General features: G+C 37.9%; 1 protein-coding gene across 4 annotated transcripts in view; it reads right to left on the reverse strand.

The window, feature by feature from the left end:
• Positions 1 to 2529: 2529 nt before the first annotated feature.
• The window catches only part of slc15a4 (solute carrier family 15 member 4), a 30288-nt gene continuing 8290 nt past the window's right edge, over positions 2530 to 24527 (reverse strand). For all 4 annotated transcript variants that reach the window (XM_058069592.2, XM_058069593.2, XM_058069594.2 and 1 more), the window contains exons 6-9: positions 21123 to 21303; positions 16787 to 16945; positions 14346 to 14504; positions 2530 to 4268 (exon numbers count right to left, since the gene is read on the reverse strand). In XM_058069592.2, coding sequence (XP_057925575.2) covers positions 4117 to 4268; positions 14346 to 14504; positions 16787 to 16945; positions 21123 to 21303 — 651 coding nt within the window. In that variant the 3' untranslated portion in view covers positions 2530 to 4116. The remainder of the gene's footprint in view (positions 4269 to 14345; positions 14505 to 16786; positions 16946 to 21122; positions 21304 to 24527) is intronic.

Here is a 24527-nt window from a genome sequence, read left to right on the forward strand (position 1 = left end):
AAAGCAACCCATGTAGCGGACGGACAAACAACAATGATCCCACACAGGGAGAAGCACACACCTGAATTAAATACACACAGAAATTAGGGACAGGTGTGGGTGACTATGGCAACGAAGGAAGACAGGGCAAAACAGGAAGTTAAATACAAAATAAGATTCCAGAACGGAAACCAAAACTGTCACTTGGGAACCCACACAGAGCGTGACAGTAAATGTTTATACCAGCTACGTATATTCGGGGTCACCAAGGTTTTTTGTTGTGAGATCTACTTTTACAAAATGAAAACTGCCAAGAGCTACTCATGTTTGTCTGAGTAGCGGTATGAGCTTTATTTTCATATCTTATTTCAAGCCAAACAAAGTCAATATGCTTGTTTTACCAGAACATGAACAAAATGCTGGTATCCACAACTCGTGTTTTCTACTAGGGTGGGTACAAGAAATTAAGTAACTCAGGCATATTTATTCCTCAGTACTGTTCAGCTGTAGAGTTTTTCGATCCTAGTTAAAATATATTGCTCCTGCCATTGTGCACCTCCTCATCCTACTCCTTCATTCAGCCGGTTAGCTGCTTCTTTTGTTGTTGATCTTCTGTTGTTTATTGGCAGTTAGCAAGGACGCAGAACACATTGGGCAAGTTCTCCCTTAGTTATTGTCTACTGGAGGTTCCTAACATGCTCGTACAGGCACGTAAACACATACTGAGACAAAGTGGAGCCGCACACATCTCCAACATGCATATATAACACACTCCACTGGTAAAAGTAGTACTGTGAATACAACAACAGCCACATACAACAGGGCATCGATTGTTCTATACACCACAAGGACACAGAACACAATGTGCACTCATATGCTGTTAAAAAAATATGTAGTGATAAAGTAAATAGTGATAAAGTAAAGAAAATATGTAGCGAGGGAACACTGTATCATGACTTTATTCTCATATTTTTACTTTACTATCTTAACCTTATCTTATTTAATTGTACTTTTATGTATAATGGTCCCCGGGGCGCACTTTGTTCATAGGGCTCTGAGTGATGTAACGTCATATCCCATGCAAAGAAAAAAAATAATCATGTCACATGGTGTACATATACTGTACATTTGGTCAAAATTTGTTCAGTAAATCAATATAACAGTGAAATGTGAAACATGTGCTATATGAAATGTAATTCTGCCACTATGACAATATGTCGGACGTTCTTCTCGCCACGAGAAACAATCACATCTGAGTGCTGAGCCTGAGGCCTTACCGTTACTTACATGTAAACATCAGTTTGCTGTCTGTATAGACAAAACCATGTGGGCTCTCTGGACATATTAGGCAGACCCGTCAGACCCGTGACTGAGAGGACTGACTGTTGAAGAGCGATTTGAGATGATGTGTTTATTTTCAGTTCGTATCTGATACTAAGAAGAAATAGTCTACATTAGACAAATAGCATTTTTTCTTGTCAAAATCTGCCTGAAGGGTTGTTTTTAGTTATGTATATAACTAAAATATATTTAGCCATTTCACTTCAAGTTCCCCCAAATGCCAGTTTACCCTCACCCCTATCATGGAAGCATCATTACAACAAACAAACAGTAAATTTACATTGTTTTGCTGGAGTAAAATGTTGATTCAGTATAAACCAAGTCACATCTTAAGTGCAATTGGCAGCATTGCAGCTCGTACTGTATTTGGAAAAGACCAAAAGCACAACTGACTTCAAAAACATTTTAATGTTCACAAACTGGTTCTCAAAAAACAAATACCCAAATAAAACTTTACAAAACGTCCCAAGAACATTATAAATGCAATGAAACACTTGTTTGATACAGTGTTACAATGGCAACTCATTGTTTTATTTGGGAGTTGGAAGAATCACACATCAACAGATTTTCTTAAAAATCCACCACTAAAACAGCACAGAGGAATCTAATAAATAAAACTTCAAAAACTTTTGGAGTTAGTGGGAGAGGATGCAAGACTATTTACAATGTATTTTTAAATGAAATTTAAAACTACAGTGCCTCCAAAAGTATTAGTCCATTATTACAGTCGGGTAAATTCCTTATTTTTGCTGTGGACTGAAAACATTTGGCATGAAAAGATGAATATGAGCGATATCAGAATAGGAAGGATAGGTTTTGCATGTGTAGACTGCATTTATAGATGACCACAAGATGGGAGCTGTCTATGGTGCTGTTGGGTCTTGACGTCAAACAGCAAAAATAAAGGAATTGACCTCACTGTTGCAGTAGTTCTGTAGAGGGGCACCGTGACTTAGATTCACGTTAAATATTTCAATAATGCATTTTTTACGTCATCAGTAATATTAATGATTTTAGATTACTACTAATAAACAAAATCTAAAATCAGTAGTTCATAATGTATGTATGTGGGTATGTGGGTAATGTATTTATTTCAAAATCATTTGTAATATCGTGTTTACTTAGTATTAAATAGTACATTTTGTATATTGTTTTTGTTATTTACATTGAATAATGATATGTTAGGAACATTTACTTCAGTAGAATACAAAGTACAAAGTAAAATTTACTGCATGTAAGTTTATACCGTGATGTCCAAGGCACTCACGAGCGCCCACTGGCCACTCATGGCAGCTGTTGGCCAATTAAATACTCTGCTCGGACAAATGCATTGTGGGTAAAAGTTAAAATACCTCATATTTGGTGTTATTTATCATTCATTATTTTTTTTCAGAATTTTCATTAATTTGTTGTGTCATGATTTTAAACTGGCTTTTTTTCCAAGTAAATGTCACTGTATTTCTTTCAGTGTAATTAGGGCTGTCAAAAAAAGCGTGTTAACTGTTTTATTTCATTAATCACATTTAAATAATTACAGTCATTAGGCATGTATTGCATCATGTCAAGCCACATCTCTATCATGATGGCAGACAGATTCGGCTGCTCTTTAATAATAATTTAATTTAATAGTAATTTTTATTCTTACTTGAACACATCAGTGCAATTCCAACACCATATATGTATCTCTAACTCACAAAATTGCCTCATCAGCTCGTTCTGAGAGTGACACGTCCTCATTCCCTCACACTCCAAGATCATAACGTGTTTATTATGCGTGTGTATGCGTAGTCTACGTAAACAGAAAGACAAAGAAAACAGTAAGTGAATATTCATATCTGTCATTAACGTAACACTTACTGCGGAAGTACAGTTTGCTGCATTTGAGTATGCTCGGAAGCCCCAGAAAATACATCTACACTCAAAACATGTGAATTCAACTTACATTGCGTGGTGTCTTTGAACACAGCCCTTAATGGCTCATAATAATGCAGTTAAGTGTGATTAAAATGTCCTGCTATTTGAGAGACTAGCATTAAGCAAGCACATTTTCATGTCATACGTGGTATCTTTTAACTTGATTTTAATGTTCAGTTTATTTGGAGCTATTAATACATACAAATATATATATATAATTGTGTCTTGTTATTTACATTTCTCACATTTTTCACATATAATAAATGGTGATTAACTGTCATTAATCTGATTACAGTCCACACCATATTGTAATTTATTGAGATGTACTTGTATATATTGCTATATATGATTGCAATTCCAGTTAGTTTAATAATTTGTTTATAACTAAAAACAAAAACAAAACAATACATTAAGGCTTCATTGGAGTGGAGGTTGTTGCTCTCATACTGTCCTTATTGCAATTAAATGACACCCCAGCATCGTTCAGTATATCACAGGGAAAAAAAAAGAGAAATAATTTAAAACATGAATGCTGCTTCGTGTTTGGCGATAAAAGTGGTTAGAAAAACAGCAAGTATCAAGAACTTCTAATCAACATTAAAATCATGTAGATATAATCTCCTGGCACCATCGCAGGCCTAGTGCAAATGAAGGCAAAAGAGTAAACAGACATGATGGAGCTCCTGCATTAGGTCCATCTTTCAGTGGGGCTTTTCCAGCCACACAGCTTTATAAAGCCATTCGCAGAGAGAAAAAGAACCCCTATTTAAATTCTAATAGAACCTTCATTCATTTGATGATAAGTACCTATTTATATACTCTTTGGAGTGGCTCCATAGGAAACAAACAGGTAAGATGTGAGCCATACAGGTCATGTCAGTGTCAGGATGAGATGTGTCTTTGCCTTTGGCTTCCCGCTCTGGCCCTTTGCTTGTCATACTTGACAGAGACGATAAGGAAGATGAGGAGGGTGACACCCTGAATCCCCGCTAGGAGAAAGAAGTAGTAGTGGAGCGAGCAGTCGTTGATGTTTCCTGAAACCAGAGGAAGAAATAAAAGACTGTTATTATTCTACACCTCAAATACTTTACTGCGAGTGGTGGAGTGACAAAATGACACATGGAAGTGTTCCACAACAAAAGAAGCCGTCTTGGCCTATTCAGACACTACTTGTGTTAAAGAATACCGCAAACGAAGGTGAATGACCACACGCCTGTTTGTTTCTGACGGATAACATTCACGTTTGTAGTGTCATGGAATGACAAAGAGGAGAACAAATTCAGCAGTCGGCGTGTTATTTCCCAGCACGCTGCAATACAACTAACAAACTAAAAACAGAGACAGTTGACCTCCTACTTTGGTGCTGAAACATCAAGGACGAGAGCATACACATCAAGGTGAGCTGTGATTTGATTGCTATTAAAAAGAATGTTTTTTTTTCCAATGGGAATTGGAAGCTACAAAGTAAGCTGCTAATTACATAAGCATTACATGGAACTGAGATATTGTACAAGGTATCATTAACACCGTTATTGTTTTCTAGTAACGGGTAATCAAATTACTCTGGGTTTCATGAGACATCCAAATCACTAGTTGTCTGTTTGTATTTACTTTTTTGACCAAACATCTCAGTGATTCTTGACTGTTGGGACGAAGCACCTGTAAATAATTGAAGTGTGAAATAAAACTCTAATAAAAATCTAGTTGAGTTGAGTTGACAAAGCATGCTCAATGATCTTCTCAGCAATTTGCAAGTATAAGCTGGCTTCAGTCCAAAAGAACGTGACAGTTGACATTGCTCAGTTCTAACATCATATACTTCCAACTGGAACGCCATCTTTACTTCCTCTCCACACCCACTCAACACTTCCTCATTCTCTACCAATCACACCCACGAGAGGTCCATCCATGGATGTACATGTGGTTTCAAAAAGGTAACATTAATTACTTTCTCTGGTAATTGCATTGATGAAGGAGTAATTCTGTCACTAATTCAATTACTTTTTTTCCGTAAAGTACTCGTAATTATACTCGTAATTATAAGACTGCCCAACACTGCTGGTAGACCAATGCACCGGTGCTTTGTTTGCCCTTATCATTCAACACAAAACTTTGTTGTTGTCATTTAAACATACCCTGAAGCCTCTGCCTTTGTCACACATCAAACTCAACACAAATGCAAATTCCTTTGAATTTACTGGGCTTTCCACAAGTACAGAAAAGCTCATGAATAATGAGTTTAATTTTATTAATTGATGTCTCACGCGGACACAAAATTGGCAGGGTATCAGACAAGCTACATGACTGTAGCCATCCTTAGAATATTGAAGAACATATGTTTAGTTTGTGTATAGAATATTATGAATATTATGCTATCTTACATTATTGTCAATGTACGATAAATGAAAAGGCCCTGGAGCGATGTGCTGTCTTCTTCAGAAAGCTCCTATTAGCTTCTCCAAGTGGAGCTGTCACAGTAAATACAACCAGAGAAGAAGAGAAGCAGACTTGATTTTAATTAGATATGTAGGCAACTGCGGCCTATTCACCATCATGATGGGCAGAATGGCTGTGGGAAATGGACAAGAATGTCGTTTAATTGCACAAGCCCAATTTATGATGACCCCAAGATGATGCTTATTATCTGAACGATGACTCATGGATTTGTGAAGTGTGCATACATTATGGGTTCTAATTTTGTGGTGCAGGCCAAGGTGGGGCAGGGTGGCGGGGGCGTGGAACACCCCACGCAGTGGTAAATTCGTCCAGCGCACGACTGTGCGCAGCCAACATTATCAACTTGGCGCAGTGAAAATATTATATAATACATATAATACATAATATATACATAATACATAATATAATATATAATAAATATATATATAATATAACACCATGACCAAGGTGTGCTGAAAGATTGCCAGCTGTGCAGGCGAAGCGCAGTGATAGTGCATTCGTGTCCCATCACATCTGATGTCAGATCAAAGATGTCACACATAATGGGAACTCAACCTGACGGCAGCTGAAAGTATGATGCCGACTGGAGCCAGGGGGAACGACCCCCCTAAATAAATGGCTTGTCCCCCCAAATCAACATTTTAGAAGTGAAAACTCCGCCAGAAAAAGCACAAGACCGCTCCACTCATCGCTCATCTGCGTGGCTGCGCCCGCATGCTTCATCATAGCCCAGATCGCCTCTCTGTTTCCTCCCCTCAGTAAATCAGTGATAGTATGCAAATGAGCCAACACGCAGCACAGAGAAAGTGACCCATTAGACAACTGATAATAAACAAACTTAAACTAAACTAAAAGATTAATATAATGCTGGTTACATTAATTTTGTGACATGAAATTATATATATTATTATATATACATTTGTTATATTAAAATTTCCTGGTCTACGAAAATAGAGCCCAATATGTTAAGCAATGGGGCGCACAGCAGCCTGGTTTACACAGTCTGCACCTACTGGTTTAAATCTCTTGGATCATAGCCTCTTGCGGGAGTTACATTCTGGTGAATGTCAAAAAACAAAATCGAGTACCTAATAAAATGTCTATTTTTGACACAAACTTACTAATGAATGATAAAGTAAAAACAAATTAATGAAAATGATGGAGTCGGTCGGAGTCACTGTGTAGCCATTAGCCTGGTTGTCGAGCTAGTGCTAAAGGCTAGCAGGGTAGAGATGGCCTGTCTCTAAGCCACGTCTACATAATCTACACTGATTACCTGAATCATATATTAACACTTGTTCACGTCCCTGCATGTTTTGATGCAAGCTTGAGTGTTGAAGCTCATGCTTCCAACGCCAAAATTTTTTTTGCATTTATGGTGTGTTCAAAGACCGCCTAACAAAATGCTAATTCTCAATGCTTGACAAAGAAGCATTATCACTGATGCATAAAGGCACAAATGTCTTACAGGTACGGGTATTTCCTTACATTTTACCTGTATTCTCACGTATTTATAAATTATTTCCCACTAACCCTGCTGAAAAAAAACAGCATAGACCAGCATGGAAATTATGCTGGTCTGAACCATGCTGGACAGCATAATGAATTAATATATTTTTGAAAATAAAAACATGATAAAGTGAAGGTGTGATTGAACTGGAATGTGCTGTGAGACGACTGTAATGCTATTGGCATATTTGATCTCTTGCAGCATGATAAATGAATTATTGGTTATTCAGTCAGATCATCTTCTTGCTGTTGACTCAGTTCAATGAGTTTACTGAATCGTCAGGTATGTATGCCTGTGTGCCAACTGATGCATGTCAGTGATGCATGCAGCAGATGCATGATTAAATGACTCCTCTGCAGAGTCAGCAAGGATCGCACATTTTAAAGCTCATTACAATTTTATCGTCAGACTCAATGAATCTGCCTGACTCCTCACCTATTATTGGTTCATCTATAATTTATGTCTATGTTTTTGTCCAAAGCACAATAGGCAGGTTTCTGATCACTTATCGCAGTAGCTAAATCAATTAAAAAATGGAAAACATTCAGTGGAAAATACAATGGGCTGGTGTGAGCACTTTGCAAACTTTGCATTTCCAACACGTTTTGTTAAAAAAAATAGCTTTAGTAGCTGAGCATGGTAGTCCAGTTATTCTCAAATAGTGGGGCGGGTCCCCAGGGGTGGGGGTAAACTGTTAAGGGTGATGCACAGAGGCTTTTAATGTTAGTGCAGACCTGCCAACATGTACAAATTCATAGTTCTCAATATGCAATTTGACTCTTGAATATGCTTGTATTCCCTCCATTGCATTTTCTTTATTTCCAGTTCAGTCTTTACAGTATGGATAAATGAATAGATATGATCAATTTCTCTAGTATTTAAAATCGGAGGAACTTGAAAACATTTCTGCCCTTTCGGAGGGGGCATGACAGAAAATAATTGAAAACCACTGCTGTAGTCCAATCTAGACCAGTCGTCAATCAGATACGATGGGGACATGACAAATTAACTGCAAAAAAAGGCAACTTGCAGGTGGCATTCTGGGAGGAAGCAAAATCTAAACACACTAAATTAACAACTATAAAATAAAGAACAACAAACAACATTAATATTTAATTCCTGCTACTGCTGCAAGTAATCGCCAACTGTGTGAGAATACAGTAGAGATAAACGAGAGAGAAATTCTCAGTCAGCACCCCCAGGGGTACACACCAATTGTCACAGGGGGTATGTGGGGAAAAATGAAAAACAATTAGCACCTACAATTACGAGTGCATTTGAATGCCTCTTGGCTCTGAATGCGTGCATCATATGAACAAATAAGTACGTTTTTTCCAAGAAAATATTAAGTTTTAATATTACTATTTCAAAAGGTTGTATCATGAAAATGTTTTGACCACGTTTGCTACACGCACTGTATGTTGTCTTTTAGGAGAAACATATGAATCCTCTGGGATGTCCCCTCAGCTGCAGGTCAAATGTCTGAAGGGCGACACAACTGTATAAAGTTTGGGAACCATTGCCCTTTATTATTTTTTTCTTACTTAATTCTTACTATTTTACCATTCACTGTTATACTAGTATGTCAAAATGACTTCTGTATATCCCGATGTATATCTCATAAGGTTGGAATTTGGGCACAGTGGTAGCACTTCCGCTAATACTGGCGATGGTCTAACATATTCTGTGCTAACACAAAAACCTTGATGTTCTTGTACATGATTTAACAGGGCATCTTATGTTGCTGATCAAAGTACAGGATTATCTCATTTGAAACATGACATCCTCCAAGCTTTGCATGATCAGTTGAGCTCAGTAGTGCAGATCACAACAACACAGCAACGTGCTTGCACAAGGTTATTTTACAGTCTCTGTGTTGTTTGTGCATCCTTGTTGATAATTACAATTTCAGAGGAATAACGAACTGTGATGACAGCATACAGCACACAGAACTGATGCTTCTGTTGATGTGTTGCGCAGCGGCCTTTTACAGAATACAGCGTGAAATATTTGATCTTGAAAAACAGAGCTGGCAGATGCCTGTGATGTCATTCCATAGAATTACTATGCGAAGCAATCCTACCCCCCCATACACATCAATTACATTTGTACATGTCCTTCTTCCTCACTCCATCTGAAACCCTTTTTGTACGTTTACAATTTAAAAAAATGGGGGCTAACTAGTTGCTATATGCCATGAGCGGCGGCTGTCTCTTATGTTGCTGCCGTGATGCCGTAGCCTGTGCAATGGGGTGTAAACAAAGAATGATAGTGTGTAATGATTGCTATAGAGGTATTATTAAGATAATAAATTGATCAATTGAACAATAAATAAAAAAAAGTAGATCATTTTGCCATTTTGCAGAAAAATCGACATGTTTATGCGTGGTCGTTTTCCTCTCCTTTCTCTTTAACACACAAGTTGGATGACAAGAGCCATCTGTCTGGGTGCATCTGTTGGTGTTACATGGGAGTGAATGGATAGAGTGAACTGTCCTCTCAGCCATTCACCCTCTTAGTCCAAATAGGTAGAGGCGGGGCTGCTAGTGAATTGATACACAGAGGCCAAGTTAGCGTTGTGATGAAGCCAAATGCCGCAGCCCCAGTGTGGGAAGATTTCAGTTTAAAGAAAATCACCAAGTTCAGTGCATGAAAACCGACAAACCGGTATGTGGCATTTCCTGGAAAATAGTGATAACGACAAAGAATAGTACATCTCAAACAACCATCCTGTCCACATTTCCCAACTGGGGAAAATAAGTATACTGGAGCCTTCACACCAAAAGGCAACGATTACTGAGGCGTTTGCTCAGCAAAGTAAATAGCAAGAAATTGTGCACGCTGACAGACTATGTTGTCCTCTATATGTTAAGCCTTCCTGTTAAGGAATAATACCCAATGTTAATTATTTAGTCCATGTTAAATATGCTTAAGAAATTAAAGTTTATTGCTCTTGAACACATTAATGTCATATCATTATGAAAAACAGAATTTGTTGTTGTCAATAATTTTTTTTATCGTGACAGGTCTATGAACCAATTAACCGCCGACTGTACTTCAGTGATTCTTGTGTTTTTTTCCTTTGGCATTAGGGTAACCATCATTGGTATTCATCAGGAATATAAAGTGCTCATGCCAAAATCAGTATGCAGATCAAAAGAGCTGCTGTGGCGACTCCTAAATCAGGAAAAAAGCTGAAAGAAACAAATCAAAAGGGTACCAATAATTTCAACCCTGTGTCTAGCTAAATTAAACATTTTTTTCTTTAACATTATTCGACATCCACATTCATGAAACCTGTTGAATTTACAGTTGATGCGGTACAAGACATTATGGGGCTGCTTATTTGACTACACAAACTGTATATATCATAAATCCCCATTTGACTCACTTTACATTCTTTTAAAGGAAGTTCCAATTAATGAAATGGCCTTGGAAATAGTCAAGTCTTTAAAAGGTTTTAATTTTTCAAGTTCAAATTTAATTATACATGAAGAGTTAGGGTTTCAGTCTTTGAACACCCCTACTTGTGCCCAGGAGGGTGCCAGAGGCTTTCACAAATATGGAAGGCCACTTACAGCCGGCTTAGTGTCAAAAACATTTATGAAGCCCACATCTTTGGAAGGAAGGGGCTATATGTGAACCCGTCAGGTTCAGGAAGTGTTTTAAAACATTGCTTTCTAATTTCTAATTGCTGTCTAGGACCTCTGTACGAGTATGTTGTTTACATCATCGAGTAAGTAAATGACAAGACTGATTACACAGATAGCCTACAATATGCAGAAAAATTTACTCAAGCTTTGGAATTCAGATGAAATGGGTCAGAATCAATTTCAAATTTGAAAATCCTGCAATACCACCAGCAAATATTTGAATGCTGCAATGGATCCAATACCACCCAGAGTTGCAGAATGAAATTTGAGGGGAAATGCATTACTTGCTCATAAAGCTTAATGATCAATGTCGGAATTGATCAACGTTGGACTAGGTGCAGATTTTTGAAGATGTAGAAACTTTTCTTTGCGGCTCATCGTCTGTAGCCTCTCTACAGGAGTCCAAAAATCAATACAAAAATGAGCATAATAGGTCGCCTTTAAGTTACATTCTTAACACAATACAGCCCATGTGAACTTAGCCCATTATAACATGAAAGGCCTCCATTAAAACACTGACATTTTACTCAATGCGACCCAAAAAGTGCTTCTGGATGTGCGAATGTCATCTTGTTCTGGAAGTCTTAAACAGTCGTAGACATCTGACATGAGATTGCAGAGAACTTGCACACTGGCCGAACAAAAGGCCATCCTGGGACAAGAATAGCCCACAAAAGAGCTAATTTTGAATTAAATTTACCCACATAAAAGGGTTAAAAGGAAATGCGGACAATGACATTTCAAGAAACAAAAGCCTCTGTGATAGCAGAATAGAAAGTGGACCTCAACTGATTCTTCTTGCGAGAGTAAAACAGCATTACACTGGAGGGCACAAGGGAGTTTTTCCAGCCCTTTACGGATATCAGATAAAAAGAGCAATACGTGAATTGACATCCAAGGCACATGGCAAAACAATATGGAGTGGATAAGAAGATTGACTCATTTTTTTACATGCTCATAGTGAATGAAAAGATTGAAACCAGACATGGTTGAAATAAAAGCCATTTTCTCACAGCTCGGTCAAGCGTTGACTGCTCCGTAAGTGAACACATGCAGTACACTTGTTTTTTTTCAACCCAAACATTGTGAAATGTTTGGGAGTTAGACTCCCTCAAAAACTTTCCCTCAAGAAGTAAATGTACAGCATACATATACCATGGTAAATAGTTTGCTTTTTTTTGTCTTCATGCTTCCCTTTTTTGCATTTTGCACTTGGTTTGGCGGTCCATGAATACACCATAGTTGCTGTGAGATACACAAGTGAAACTTGTCAAAAACTTCTATATATTGTCACTCCGATTCAGTCTGTTCATCAATCATCTTACATTAACATATGTTAGTGGCATGCATTTTCTAATTTAGAATAAGTTTAATATGTGTATGGGGCATATTGATGAGATTTGGAGGAGTGTTCTGAAGCTGAATCCAATTATTACAACAGTAACTTGTTTTGCAAACAATAAGACATTGGAGGAGAATGCCAACGTCAAGGAAGTCGGAGTTTCTTCTTCTTCTGTGAACAAAGTTGTGTTATTTCTGTGTATGTGTATATTTTGTGTTTTACTTTTAAAATGTAACTTGTATGGTTTCATATATTTGTACAAGTGTCTTTGCTGCTAATGCTTCATGAACAAATATCTCTGAACTACAGTTCAATACATCAATCCATCCATTTTCATGTCATCAAAATCCTAAATGGTCTGCCAAATGAGTGTTTATGGACATCTCTGTAAAAATTCCTGCCAAACACATCAATCATGGAATTACAGCCTTGAACTTTCCCAACCAGATGGCAACACTGTATCAAGACTCAAACTCAAAATATCAAACTATTAATGCGACACTCCTGGCTTACATTTGTGATGAGCAGATGGAGACAGAGTGACAGCATCAAGCCGTGTGATGCCGGACTAGCAGTTCCATCTCTGTGCTAATGCTTCAGGGACAGCTTTACTTAAGACGAGCAGGGAGGTGTAATCAGACCCCCAGCCTGTGATTAATGTTGCTCATCTATCTTTGGGCCAGTTCAACTTAGCAGAATTCAGCCCAGTTCAGCAAGGAAGCTGTTTACGGAACACTATTTTGCCTGAGGCCATGGAAATGAGTTGAATCTTTTCCACCTCGAGAGCTAGACTTGGAGGACTCTAACATCCAACACACCGTGAAAAACAGCCACAAAACAAACTGAGTGATTCCTGACTTATGTAATACCTAGCCTTTGTGCCATGTGTCTTTTATCTGTGGCCAGGAGGATGTTTTGTTCCATTTATTAATCTCACCTTTTAAATGAGGTGTTTTGGCTAACAAAAGATGTCTAAAGGCAACCTGGTGCAACTTTAAATGGCCCTGAGGTGAGGCTGAGATGAGAAACTGATGGATTCATGGAGTGTGCAACCCATCTTTTCCTGTGCTAACAACATCAAACATATTTCCATACCAGTTGTGCACTGTATTAATGAGCTATTACGGTTTGATGCTCAGGAAATGTGCATCTGGTTCAGAAGCATTCTCTCAGTAGAAATGCCATCTACAGTGGTATGAAAAGGTTTGGGCACCCCTGGACATTTTCAAGATTTTCCTTTATAAATCACTGGTTCAGCAATTGATCAGCAAATTCAGTTAAATATATCATACAGCAGACAAACACACTGATAGATAAGTGATTAGGTTTATAGGATTTATAGAAGGTCTGCAATAACTATTTAAACAAAAGTAGGCAGGTGCATACATTTGGGCACCCTTGTTGTATTGATTTGAATACCTTTAGCACTAATTATTGGAACACAAAATTTGTTTCGTAAGCCAATTGACCCTTGACCTGCATACATTATTGAAGCCAATCATGAGGAAGGGTATTTAAGGTGGCCAAATGGAAGTTGCATCTTCTCTGAAGAATAGCAACATGATAGCCTCAAAACAACTGTCAAATGACCAGAAAGCAAAGATTGTTCAACATCATGGTTTAGGGAAGGGGTGTCAAGGTTGTTTTTAGTAATGTGTTGTTAAATTATTTTGACTTTTGGTCTGAATCTGTTACCCTTATAGAGAATGGTTGTGAATTTCGTGCTACATATACAATATTTATTTCAAACCAAAACGGCAGACTAGTTTATACCGGAAGTATCGCTAACTTACTCATATGACTCAAAGTACTTTGTTTGATAAGGTCCGTGAGGTGGGCCAACTCAATTCTATTTTCCAAACTGTTTCGCTGGCCAGATCAAATTGCATAGCGGGACAGATTTGGCCCCTCGGGCCCGAGTTTGACACATGTGGTCTAGGGGAAGGATACAAAACCAAGCTCAGAGATGGAGCTGGAGAAATGGAGATGAGGAACGACCACAGGTACAGTTCTATGCATGTGTTGTCATTGGCTAATTTGTTTGGTGCTATGCAACATTTTAGTTTGACAAAAATGCAAAAGAAATACAACATCAGGGTGAGGGCAAATGTTTTTTCACACTACTGTGCATGTCTGCTACATCCCTTACCGAAGTCTTTGTGAGATGACATCCAACCAATCTCCTTAAGGGACACGATAGCCAACAAACCAGAACCGACAAAGGAGCCAATCCCAGAGAAAAAGAAGAAGAGCCCCATGATAGCACTCTGCATCGACTTGGGGGCAGCGGAGTAGGCAAACTCCAGTCCTGCAACAGAGAGATAGAACAAACATTTATTTAATAAGTAAAAATAAATCCAGTAGGCTAGTGAATTGGTTGGTTGGCTGGATGGATGCATCAGTAGGTAGGTAATACGAATGGGTGAAATAAATGGTCAGTTGTGTGCACTACATTGATCAATCACATCTTGAAGCACTTGATTAAAAATGCAGTGCACTACTTTGTTGCAACCAGCAGTGGTCCAATAGGATGTTGAGCTAGAATTGTTACGACATTAAAGTAGCATTGTTTTTGGCCTTTTTCGTCATTTCCCAGTTGCCAGCTATATTTGTTAATAGTAGGCATGCTCCAATCAGGGTTTTATGCTGCCTATTCTGATCATCCATGAGTGAGAACATCTGATACCGATCACATGGATTAACTGTAGATTTTAGTGGTATTGGTCAGGGGCACAATTCCTAGGAACCCGAAATAAATTAATACAAATACATTTCTTTATTGCATAAAAATAAGTCCTGCTGCATTTAAAGGAGCATTAATCCTGAATCCAGGTCGCAGAGGCGCCCAACTTTCACCTTTATTAAAGCTGCCAACTATTTCTGTTTTACTTATGACAGCAAACAGTGATCCGCTTCCCTGACACACGATAGCATTTTGAAAACAAAATGTGTGGTAAAAAGTCACATTTGGAGACCAAAGCTAGGTGAATAACTTTACAGCCAGTAACAGACAGGCAAAGCATATAAACAAAGATTCAATAGTCGAACTGCAATAGGTTTGGTCAGGGAGTGATCAAACCAGTGTCAAGCTCAATACGAGACATGTCATTTTCTTGGCAACCCTATGTGACACAGCAGACATGCAAGATTTGCTGCTTGCACGCTGATCGGTCTTTGCGGTCCGCTTTTAAAGGCGTTTATCGGCATACGCTTATAACATGTTTTTTTCATAGAAATCAGACAATATTGAACGGTGGCCCTTTGATCAGAGCATCCCTAGTTAATACATTTTTATGAACGGAGAACACACTGTCGATATCACTCTAGGATATACTCTTCTATAGTCTGGTCTTAAGGACCAATATGTTTCAACACATATCACGCTGTCATGGAAGAAGTTAAAAGAACTAAGAAAATGAGAGACAGAAGAAAAAAAAGTCTTATTTTCCACCACCACAGCTGTCTGCCTGCGAGCTGACATTGATAATTTCAGGGCACCTCAAACGTGATTTTTCAAATAAGGCCCGATAGCTCCATCTGTCTGGGGAGATTAGAGAACTGTGGTTAAGTATGTTTGCTTTTTAAGACTTTCCTCACAGGATACAGCACAAGTTAATGTGGTGAACAGTTTCCTCATAGATACCTATGTTCTGGGGAAAAAAGGGTACAAAAAGCATGGAAAAAAGGTAAACAAGATAAACTTTTCTCGACATTTAAAATGGCACATGTACTTGTGAAGTTAACATTTCATTTTCAATAGCATTTATAGCATTATGCAAATTGTACAGAATTAAAAAAATCAGTGTGAATGTTTTGCAAAACAAAGGGAACGACAGACACATTGTAACATTATTAACATTATGTGGGACTCGTTATGTTCACACTTACACAAATTAATCAAACAATTTCAAAGAAAAGAGAGTACAAGTAAGACATTGAATGAACACTATGTTTTTCTTACAGAAGCAACAGGTTTTGTTTTTCTTCACAAAATGACATTGGCATTTGATGGCAATGGCTTTCAATAGATCTATTCTAATGGAAGAAGACTAAAAGGAACTATTTACTTTGACTAAACATACTGAATGTCACACTTCTGTCAATTTATTTCCTTGAGCTCACAAAATAACAGACCGTGATTATAGTCTCTCAAATTTTACGGAATTATAGAATTTAAAACGCTGCATTTGGAGCATTGCCATTGAAAAACAGTGATAAACATTTTTGCCTCTTTTCTAATATGTTGGGGGCCAAACCACTAACTGTTTATGTTTGTTTCAGATTGATTCAGTCTGTCTAGGGAAGGGTCTGGGTCTTTGGGGGGCTGGCTATGGGTTGCTTGTTGTATCACTGTGGCTGTTGATATTACTTTGTCCTCTTCATTTTGGTCTTTAATAGCCATCATAGGCATTAGCTGATGTGTTTTTGTTGTTCGGTTATTGTCACTGCAATTGTTGTTGTTGACTATATTTGTCAATTGTATTCAAGAATACAGCTTGTAACTCAGTGGAAAGGTGAATTAGACTTGTAGTTACTAATTCATTATATCTACTGGAAATTATCCCACAAGTCAAAACAACAGTACTGTACCTGCAATGCTGGCAAATATTTCGCTGATTCCTATCAGCACGTATTGAGGCACTTGCCACCAAATGGGTAAATCAGCTGCATAGTAGATAACGTTGCCAAGCACCTGGTCAATGGGACCATTTGTTCTGACAATCTCCAGGCGTTTGGTTTCCAAAATACCTGAAGGACAGACAAAAAAACATTAATCAGAGCAAATATGAGTGATGAGCATACTACAAACAACATTAATAACAACAAATCTGATCATCCTGATTAAAAGATTAATATAAGGTAATGTATTATAGAGTGAATGTGACACAATTTTTTAAATCATCTGAGGTGCATAACCAGCAAACAAACTCTAAAACGTGTGGACTCAATGACAGCCAACTTAATGATTGAGCTTTTTTGATCATTCCCGGCTACTAAATAAAGACTGAAACTGTATGTTTCCATATTATGGCAGATATTTATGGCACTCTTCTATGAAAAGACCCGAGTAGATGTCATCAACCACCATTATGTTTTTTAAGCTTTATTTGATAGCTATTATCGTGCAGTCCAACAGCATTTCCAGATAACAGCCAGAGGCAGTCTCATATCATAACTACACTTAATGCTGCACTTGAGAGCAGTTGTAGCCTTGTAATCCGACTATGCAATAATACCCGCTGTCCATCTCAGACCATGAGGCCACTAGGCTGCCTACACTAAGTCCTTCACTACAAACACACAGCGCTGCTTACACACTTATTACTAAACATCACACAGCCCAACATGATCTCTAGTCTTGGACACCTAAAAGTAAATGAGCTCCAACCAAACCAAAGCAGATTACAACACACATTTAATTTTAAAGAATTTTATCCATGTACTAAAAAAAGTACTCAAGGAACGTCACGTCACGTCAGCCCTGCTTTCTTCAGCCTCCCTGAGTGCGTGCCTAACATTTGGACACAAACACAAAATTGTATCAGTAATCAATGGTTCTCTGCATGACAGCATGCTTTGTACTGTTTAGAAGATCTAACTCAGCCTGCCATGCCTAAGAGCAAAGCCCATGAAATCTTGTGAAATTGTGCCGTACCAATTTCATCATGAAAAATTCCTGCACAGTCCTTCCACATGAGGATGAACAATGTCAATGTTGGGGACGCAGAGTTGGAGGCCGAAGGTTCAACGTGCTGCATATTCTCCAGCAAAGTTAACATCTTCTATTGTTTATCTCTTCTCAGGATGACAAGACTTTAGCCTTTGAGGTTATCTGCTCATGTCCTGTGGATAACCTCGATGAAAAGCACAAGTGACACTGCTGATAAACAGCATTCAAGGCTGTGCCAATAATTCATGGCTGAATTCATGCTGAATTTTTTTAAATGTGTGTGATAGACGCTGCTTAAATACTGTTATTGGGAAGCAAGTAGCACATACTGTAAGTGTAAAAATATCATTAAATTTTCAAACAGACAGAATCCAGGTCAAACTGGTTGTGTGTAAACTCACTGTTCTGTGACCAATGCCCACACCACTGCATCATCGTGACCCTTTCTTTTCATTCCAAGGAATTACATGCTGCAATATTCAGAATTCATTTTGCTTGGAATGAAAGCAAAGAATTTCCCCAAGAATTGGTGTGAAAAAGCAACTACCTGAATGGCCTTTCAACATGTATAACAGAGTACTACATATTCAGTCGTCCCTCATCACTGTGTGGCTTCACTCTTCACAATTTTTTTCTAAAATATATTAAATAATAAATCATATTTTTTCATAGTTGAATATCACCAATTATTAGCAAAATATTTGAAGTTTGCCTCTACCTCACTCAAAACTCTAATCAAAATATTTTCTTTAGTTCTGTTTGTGCGGTTTTGTGCAGTTAAAATGAATGTTTGTGCTGCTTTTGTTTTTGAGTTATTACAATTTATTACATAGGTCAACCAAAGGTCACTAAGCCTCCCACATGCTTGGAATGAAATCAAAACAGTTAAAACAAAAATACTCAATAATAGTTTTTTAGTGGTAGGTTCATGTTTTTTATGAAGTTAAAATTAATGTTTGTGCTGCTTTCTTTTTTGTGTTATTAACAAAAACATGATCTAACATGATCAGAATGAAACCGACAGTCTACTTTTTAGTGCTATGTTTGTGCTGTTTTGTCCAGTTAAGATTAATGTTTGTGCTACCTTCGTTTTTGAGTTATTCCAGTTTATTACATAAGAGGTCAACCAAACTCCTATTAAGTTGGTATCGGCAACAATCGGCACAACACCGAAGTGCTTCTGAGCACTAGGGTAGTGACTAACCAACTAAATTCTAAAAACTACAACTAGAATAGGTGCAGATTCTGGAAGATCTAGAAAGCTTCCTGTGCTGGTTATTGTGTGTAGCTGCTCTATAGGATTCCACAATTTCCACAACAACACAAATCAATTTTTGAAAATACTTAGTTGAAAGGATTATGCTCTTTATGATGACTTAGGTCATTATTTTAATAGGGTGATGTATCATATGTTGTATGTATAGGTATTTGTTATTTGTACTAAGAAATATCCTGTCTTCACAAGTACACAGTAATTAAGAGAGTTTCATCACAAATCAAGCTCTCTGCAGAATGTGACACAATATCACAGTAACAATGTTACGTGACACTTGGCCCACAGAGAGGATAGTTACTCAATTTGAAAAATCTGGGGTTTGCTCATATGAGCAAATATCTACAATATTTGACTTATTTGGCAATAAAATTAAAGCAATATAAACCAATGATGTGATAGCATCACCACATATAAGTAACATGCATTCAATTAGATTGTTCAGAGTGGCACCGTTTCGCAACATTTTGTGAAGGAGTTGCCATTTTCGTAGAAGATGCACCTCTTGGTGGGTGCTCAATGATCTGTGATTGTGCTCCCTCCACAAGTATATTATTCATAGTATATTATATTATTAAGTAAGTATATTATATATAAAATCTGCCCTGCTGGAAAACTTAATGTTATTCTCCCAAAAGATGTGATACGAATGAAGGTGATGGAACTTTAAAGGGGACCTGCACTTTTTTGGAATTTTGCCCATCATTCAAAATCCTTATGTGAAACATGAACACATATTTATTTCTGTTCCCGCTTAATTATGACAGAAACTGTCATACAGTCATTAATGTATCCAATTTTGTTGGAGGGACATGACAGAAAATCGTGGCATTTAATATTTTTTTGTTGGCCGCAGAAGTGGTTTACGTAAAAGCTGGACCATTTGTTTGATATTGGGTACACTGCAGAATGTACAGACTAGACAAAGGCATTTATTGGCCCCTCTGCCAAGAGGAAGTGAAAAGGAAAGAAAATAGAGTTGGTTTCCTCTTTGTAGTTATAACAGTCATATTACACAAGCTGTTGTGTGTCTATGGGAATTTTTTCTGTCTCTTAATTCAGAGGAATTTGCTTTCTGTCTATTATGACCTTGTCTCTTTTGAGCATCATAGATAAGTGCATGTATCCCTGCATACTAGTGACTCAGCATTCAATACTTTTACTATATTTTTTTCTTTAAAAAGAGAAACATCGCCAACACAAGTTATAAATACCTAATAAAATGCGCAACAGACATGGACCGATCTTAGAAAGCCCACAATTTTGTACATGTTTGTGTCTTTATGTATTCACTAATGTACTTTTTATTAAGTGTTGAGATTTCACACTTTGTTCAGCAGTCCTTAAACGTATCATTGATGCAAGTGGATGAAGCACACATTTTGACACTACGTCCGGCATTAAAACTTGCCCCAAGGTCAACATGAGTTAATATATTATCGTCAGTTGTTAGTGGAATTACAACAGGCAAATAGTGTGGATTATGTCGACGCAGCTAAGCTAAAGGCTACACTGTGACTGAAATTCCATCATCTTACATTATCATTCATTAGTGGTGAGTACTGGTACATTGTATACTTTGAGTGGATAAGTTTGTGAGCCATATTAAGCGCGAATACCTGGATTGTGTTTCAAAACAACAGTGGCAATTGAAGAGAGAATATGCATTGCACCGTAAACCCAGCTCATAGCGGGGATCTACTGTGTTGTACTGTATCAATGCTACTGTTGCCCCATAAGGCTGGCCTCCTCAGGATGAAATAAAAAATGATTCAGTGGCTTTGGTGCAGTCTTTCAGATCAAAACAATGAGATGTCCCAGCTCCAGCGCTAAGAAAAACACACCCAGGGCATCACCCTGTTTGTCAAGGCCACGTTGTCTGTTACCTTGAATACATGACAAAAGATCCCTGACTTTGTCCTGTCCTTGTTTGTCTGGCCAATTTAAAAGGCAGTGCACAGAGGACATGACTGGGTACTCACCCGCTGCCACAGCCGACCACATGACAAAGAACATCCCCACTGCAATCCTCTTCAGAGAAGAGGGCAGCAGGCCACGGCGTTTCAGAATAGGGTCCACCACTTTGTCCTTAAGAGGAATCAGCATCAGGATGAGCACCGCATCAAACATGGTGAGCCATGCTGCAGGGAAGTGGAACGTCATCTAGAGGATTCATAGGAAAGAGATGAGATAAAACTGTACAAAAAGCAATAAAGCGTGAACAATATGGAGAATGTCTGCAAATTGTAACACAGTTGAATATGTGTGTATGTGTGTGTGTTTCTGTCTGTCTGCACTTTTGACTTGCTATTACTTTGGCACCCCCAGGTGGTGAAAGTTAAATGTAACTGAAAAATAAAATTAAACTCATCAACTCCATTTCAATAAAATGTGATGGAAGAAAATAATTAATTTTAGTCTTCTCAATCAGAAATTCAAATATATTTTTAAGAAAAGCTAATCTACAATTGTGTATTCTTTGTATGAGCAAAGACACCCGCAAATCCCTTAAGATGTTGTCAAATTGCAAATGCCATTTGATACCCTGGTATAGCTCTGGTTTAGCATATTTGGGTATGTCACAGTAGGATTTATAATTTGTCATTTCCAAATGGATTTTCTTCCCCCCAAAAGGTCTGCTGCAAGAGCAAAAGTGTTAGTTTCACATCTATGGTGGAGCACAGAGCTCCTTATCTATTTTGCAGTATGTCAATGATTTCTAGGAAGAGGGAACATTATGACAAATCTAAATTTGATTAAACATTTGGAAAAAGGAAAAGCAAACTGATATTAGGTAGTGTTTGACTGGAGATTGAAGGGGGAGTACAAGAATTTTCAAGTATAAGAGGCAAACCATAAGAATTGGAGCAAGACATTTAACAATCCTTCTTTTCCAATTTTGACAAAAACAACTAAAGCTGTAAACAGTAAACAATAGCCAGCTCATACTGGAATGTCTGTTTTACTTAACATCCTTGTCTCTATCTCAGATCTATATGCTAGCAGATCATTTAAACGAGAGGACAAATATTGTGTGGTAAACTAATGGTGAGTCTTTATAAAAGCTCTATATATATTCCATATCTAACTTCCTAAATTGTAGCAATGTGTGCTTTAAAATCACACAGTACCCACTAACAGTCTGTACATGGCTGAAAGTGCATTTTATCTGCTGGAGAAGGTTAAAATAAGTGACAAACTGCCCCCATCATACGCATGCATATGTATTCATGAAGGTGTGGGTAGACTGCTAAGCTTCAGATTCTTGTTAATGTTAATTGAACAGGTTGGACAAGAGCTGAGCTCTTCATCTTGTCAATCACAAATGTTTCCCGGGATGTGTCGCCTAATATGTGCTCTCACACAAACATCTTAGCTGTCCTTGCCATTGTTTTTCATTATTTTATCTTTTAGAAAACAACAGAGTGGTAACAACCTTGGAAATATGAATATTCTTCCATACTCAAGTTTGCATTTTCCATTTATGAAATCAAATTCCATACTTAGGAACCCATAGGCACCCTGTATACAGTACACGTAGCACAGCGTGTACTGCAAAATACAGATAGATGCATTACAAACATGACAATGTACGTACTATTGTAAGTACAAGTAAGTACTTCAAACCACATCCCATACAGACAAGAGATCCACAAAATTTTATTCATCTTAAAGGAGAACGGTACGCTCATTTTTTGCCCCTTTGTATTGAGGTGTGGACTCCTATAGAACAGCTACACACAATAACCCGCACAGAAAACTTTCTTGATCTTCCAGAATCTGCACCTATCCCAGCTGTATTTCCTTTGATTTGTGCTTCCTGCCAAAACGGTCTGTTCGCTCTTAATTTATTCCGGCAACAGCCCACTCCGCTGTCAATGGTCACACATCCAAAGTGATTCCTATCTATGAATCATATAGGGAAGTCTGCCCGTCTGTGACATCACAAAAGGGCAAATTTTACCACACTTTTTGAAAAGAAGCATTTTGGGCCATTCCAAACTTCTTTCAGGGCTCACTTCCAAATGTGCAAACCTCATTATCTGAAACTTTGGCATTGTTTAACACGAGAACACAACATTCCAACGACATTTATTGGTCAGAAAAGTGGAAAAAGCATAATAGGTTTTAAAAACACAAGTTCATATTTTTAGTGTGCCCTGTCACCTTGAAAAAAAAATATTTTGGCCAGTTGTGTCAAGTGAGGAAGTAAAAACATCGCAGCATGTAATCTCATTTCCTTTCTGGTGTGGAGAAGCTTCAAGATAGGCAACAGTTTAATTTTCAGTTTCAAGGTTAAGATTCAAGAGATTCTTGAAATAAAGTATAAAATATGTGGATGAAAAAAATAACCAGATAGGCTCATTCCAAAACAATCAGAGAAAATGAAAGATATCATGTTTTTTGTTAAATAAACTTTTGTGCTAAATATTGTACAATTTTCTGCACAATATTTAGCATCAGTAATGATTATAACCTGTAACAACAGCCTACAGAGGGGACCACATGTTTACAGTACTAGGTAAACTAATCAGGGGTCATCGGATGGAGGCGCTGTTGTGTTCCAACACAGACAGGTTGCTAATCTGCAAGGTATTAGTGTGTTAAGTAAAGTTCTGGTTTAATCTCCAAGGCATTACCAACCTTTGCCACAGCCTCCAGCTGTTACCTACCACTGTCACTGTGTCAGTGACTGACTGCCTTAGTTTCACATGTAAACAATCTAGTTCAGACCTACTTTTTGCAGGAAACACTACACTTAAGGTGATCGATTGATTGAGAAAATTATTTTAATATGTATACTATATAATTTAATGATATAATAAAAAATAATACAATAATAAAGGAACGTTGGAAAGGTGTCTGGTTTCAGCAGCAGTCCAGTGTGAAATGTCATTGACAAATCCTCCAACCACTTGTGCCTGATTGTAACTAAAGTGGCTTCCCCTTACGAGCCATTGCTAGCAACGTAAACAGAGAAACAGAGCTTGGGTGAGGGCAGGGGAAGCAGAGCTTGAGGGAGGGCAGAGAGTGTATCTGCCTACAGCCACGCCCATAAGGAAGTGATGTGTGACATCACAAAGGAACAGTTTTGCAACGCCGTCTGACACAGAGCATTTTGAGCCATCCCAAACTTGTTTCAGAGCTCACTTCCAAACTTTGGCATGGTTTAACACGAGAATTAAACATTCTAACTAGATTTGTCTAAAGAGGTGCTAGCAAAACTAGCAAACTAGCAAAAAGGAACACTGGTGCTGAGCTAGCTTTCTAGACATGGTGCATATAGGTGCATCACGTACTTCCTCTAGCACAAGGTGCTCTGTTCATGGACCCTCGGAAATCACATGAAACATCCCTAACATGTACATGCAAGCCCAATGAAGTGA

Source organism: Doryrhamphus excisus, linkage group LG3 (genome assembly GCF_037039965.1).
Source record: "Doryrhamphus excisus strain RoL-2023G ecotype Guam linkage group LG3, RoL_Dexc_Guam_v1.1, whole genome shotgun sequence".
Classification (NCBI taxonomy): domain Eukaryota; kingdom Metazoa; phylum Chordata; class Actinopteri; order Syngnathiformes; family Syngnathidae; genus Doryrhamphus; species Doryrhamphus excisus.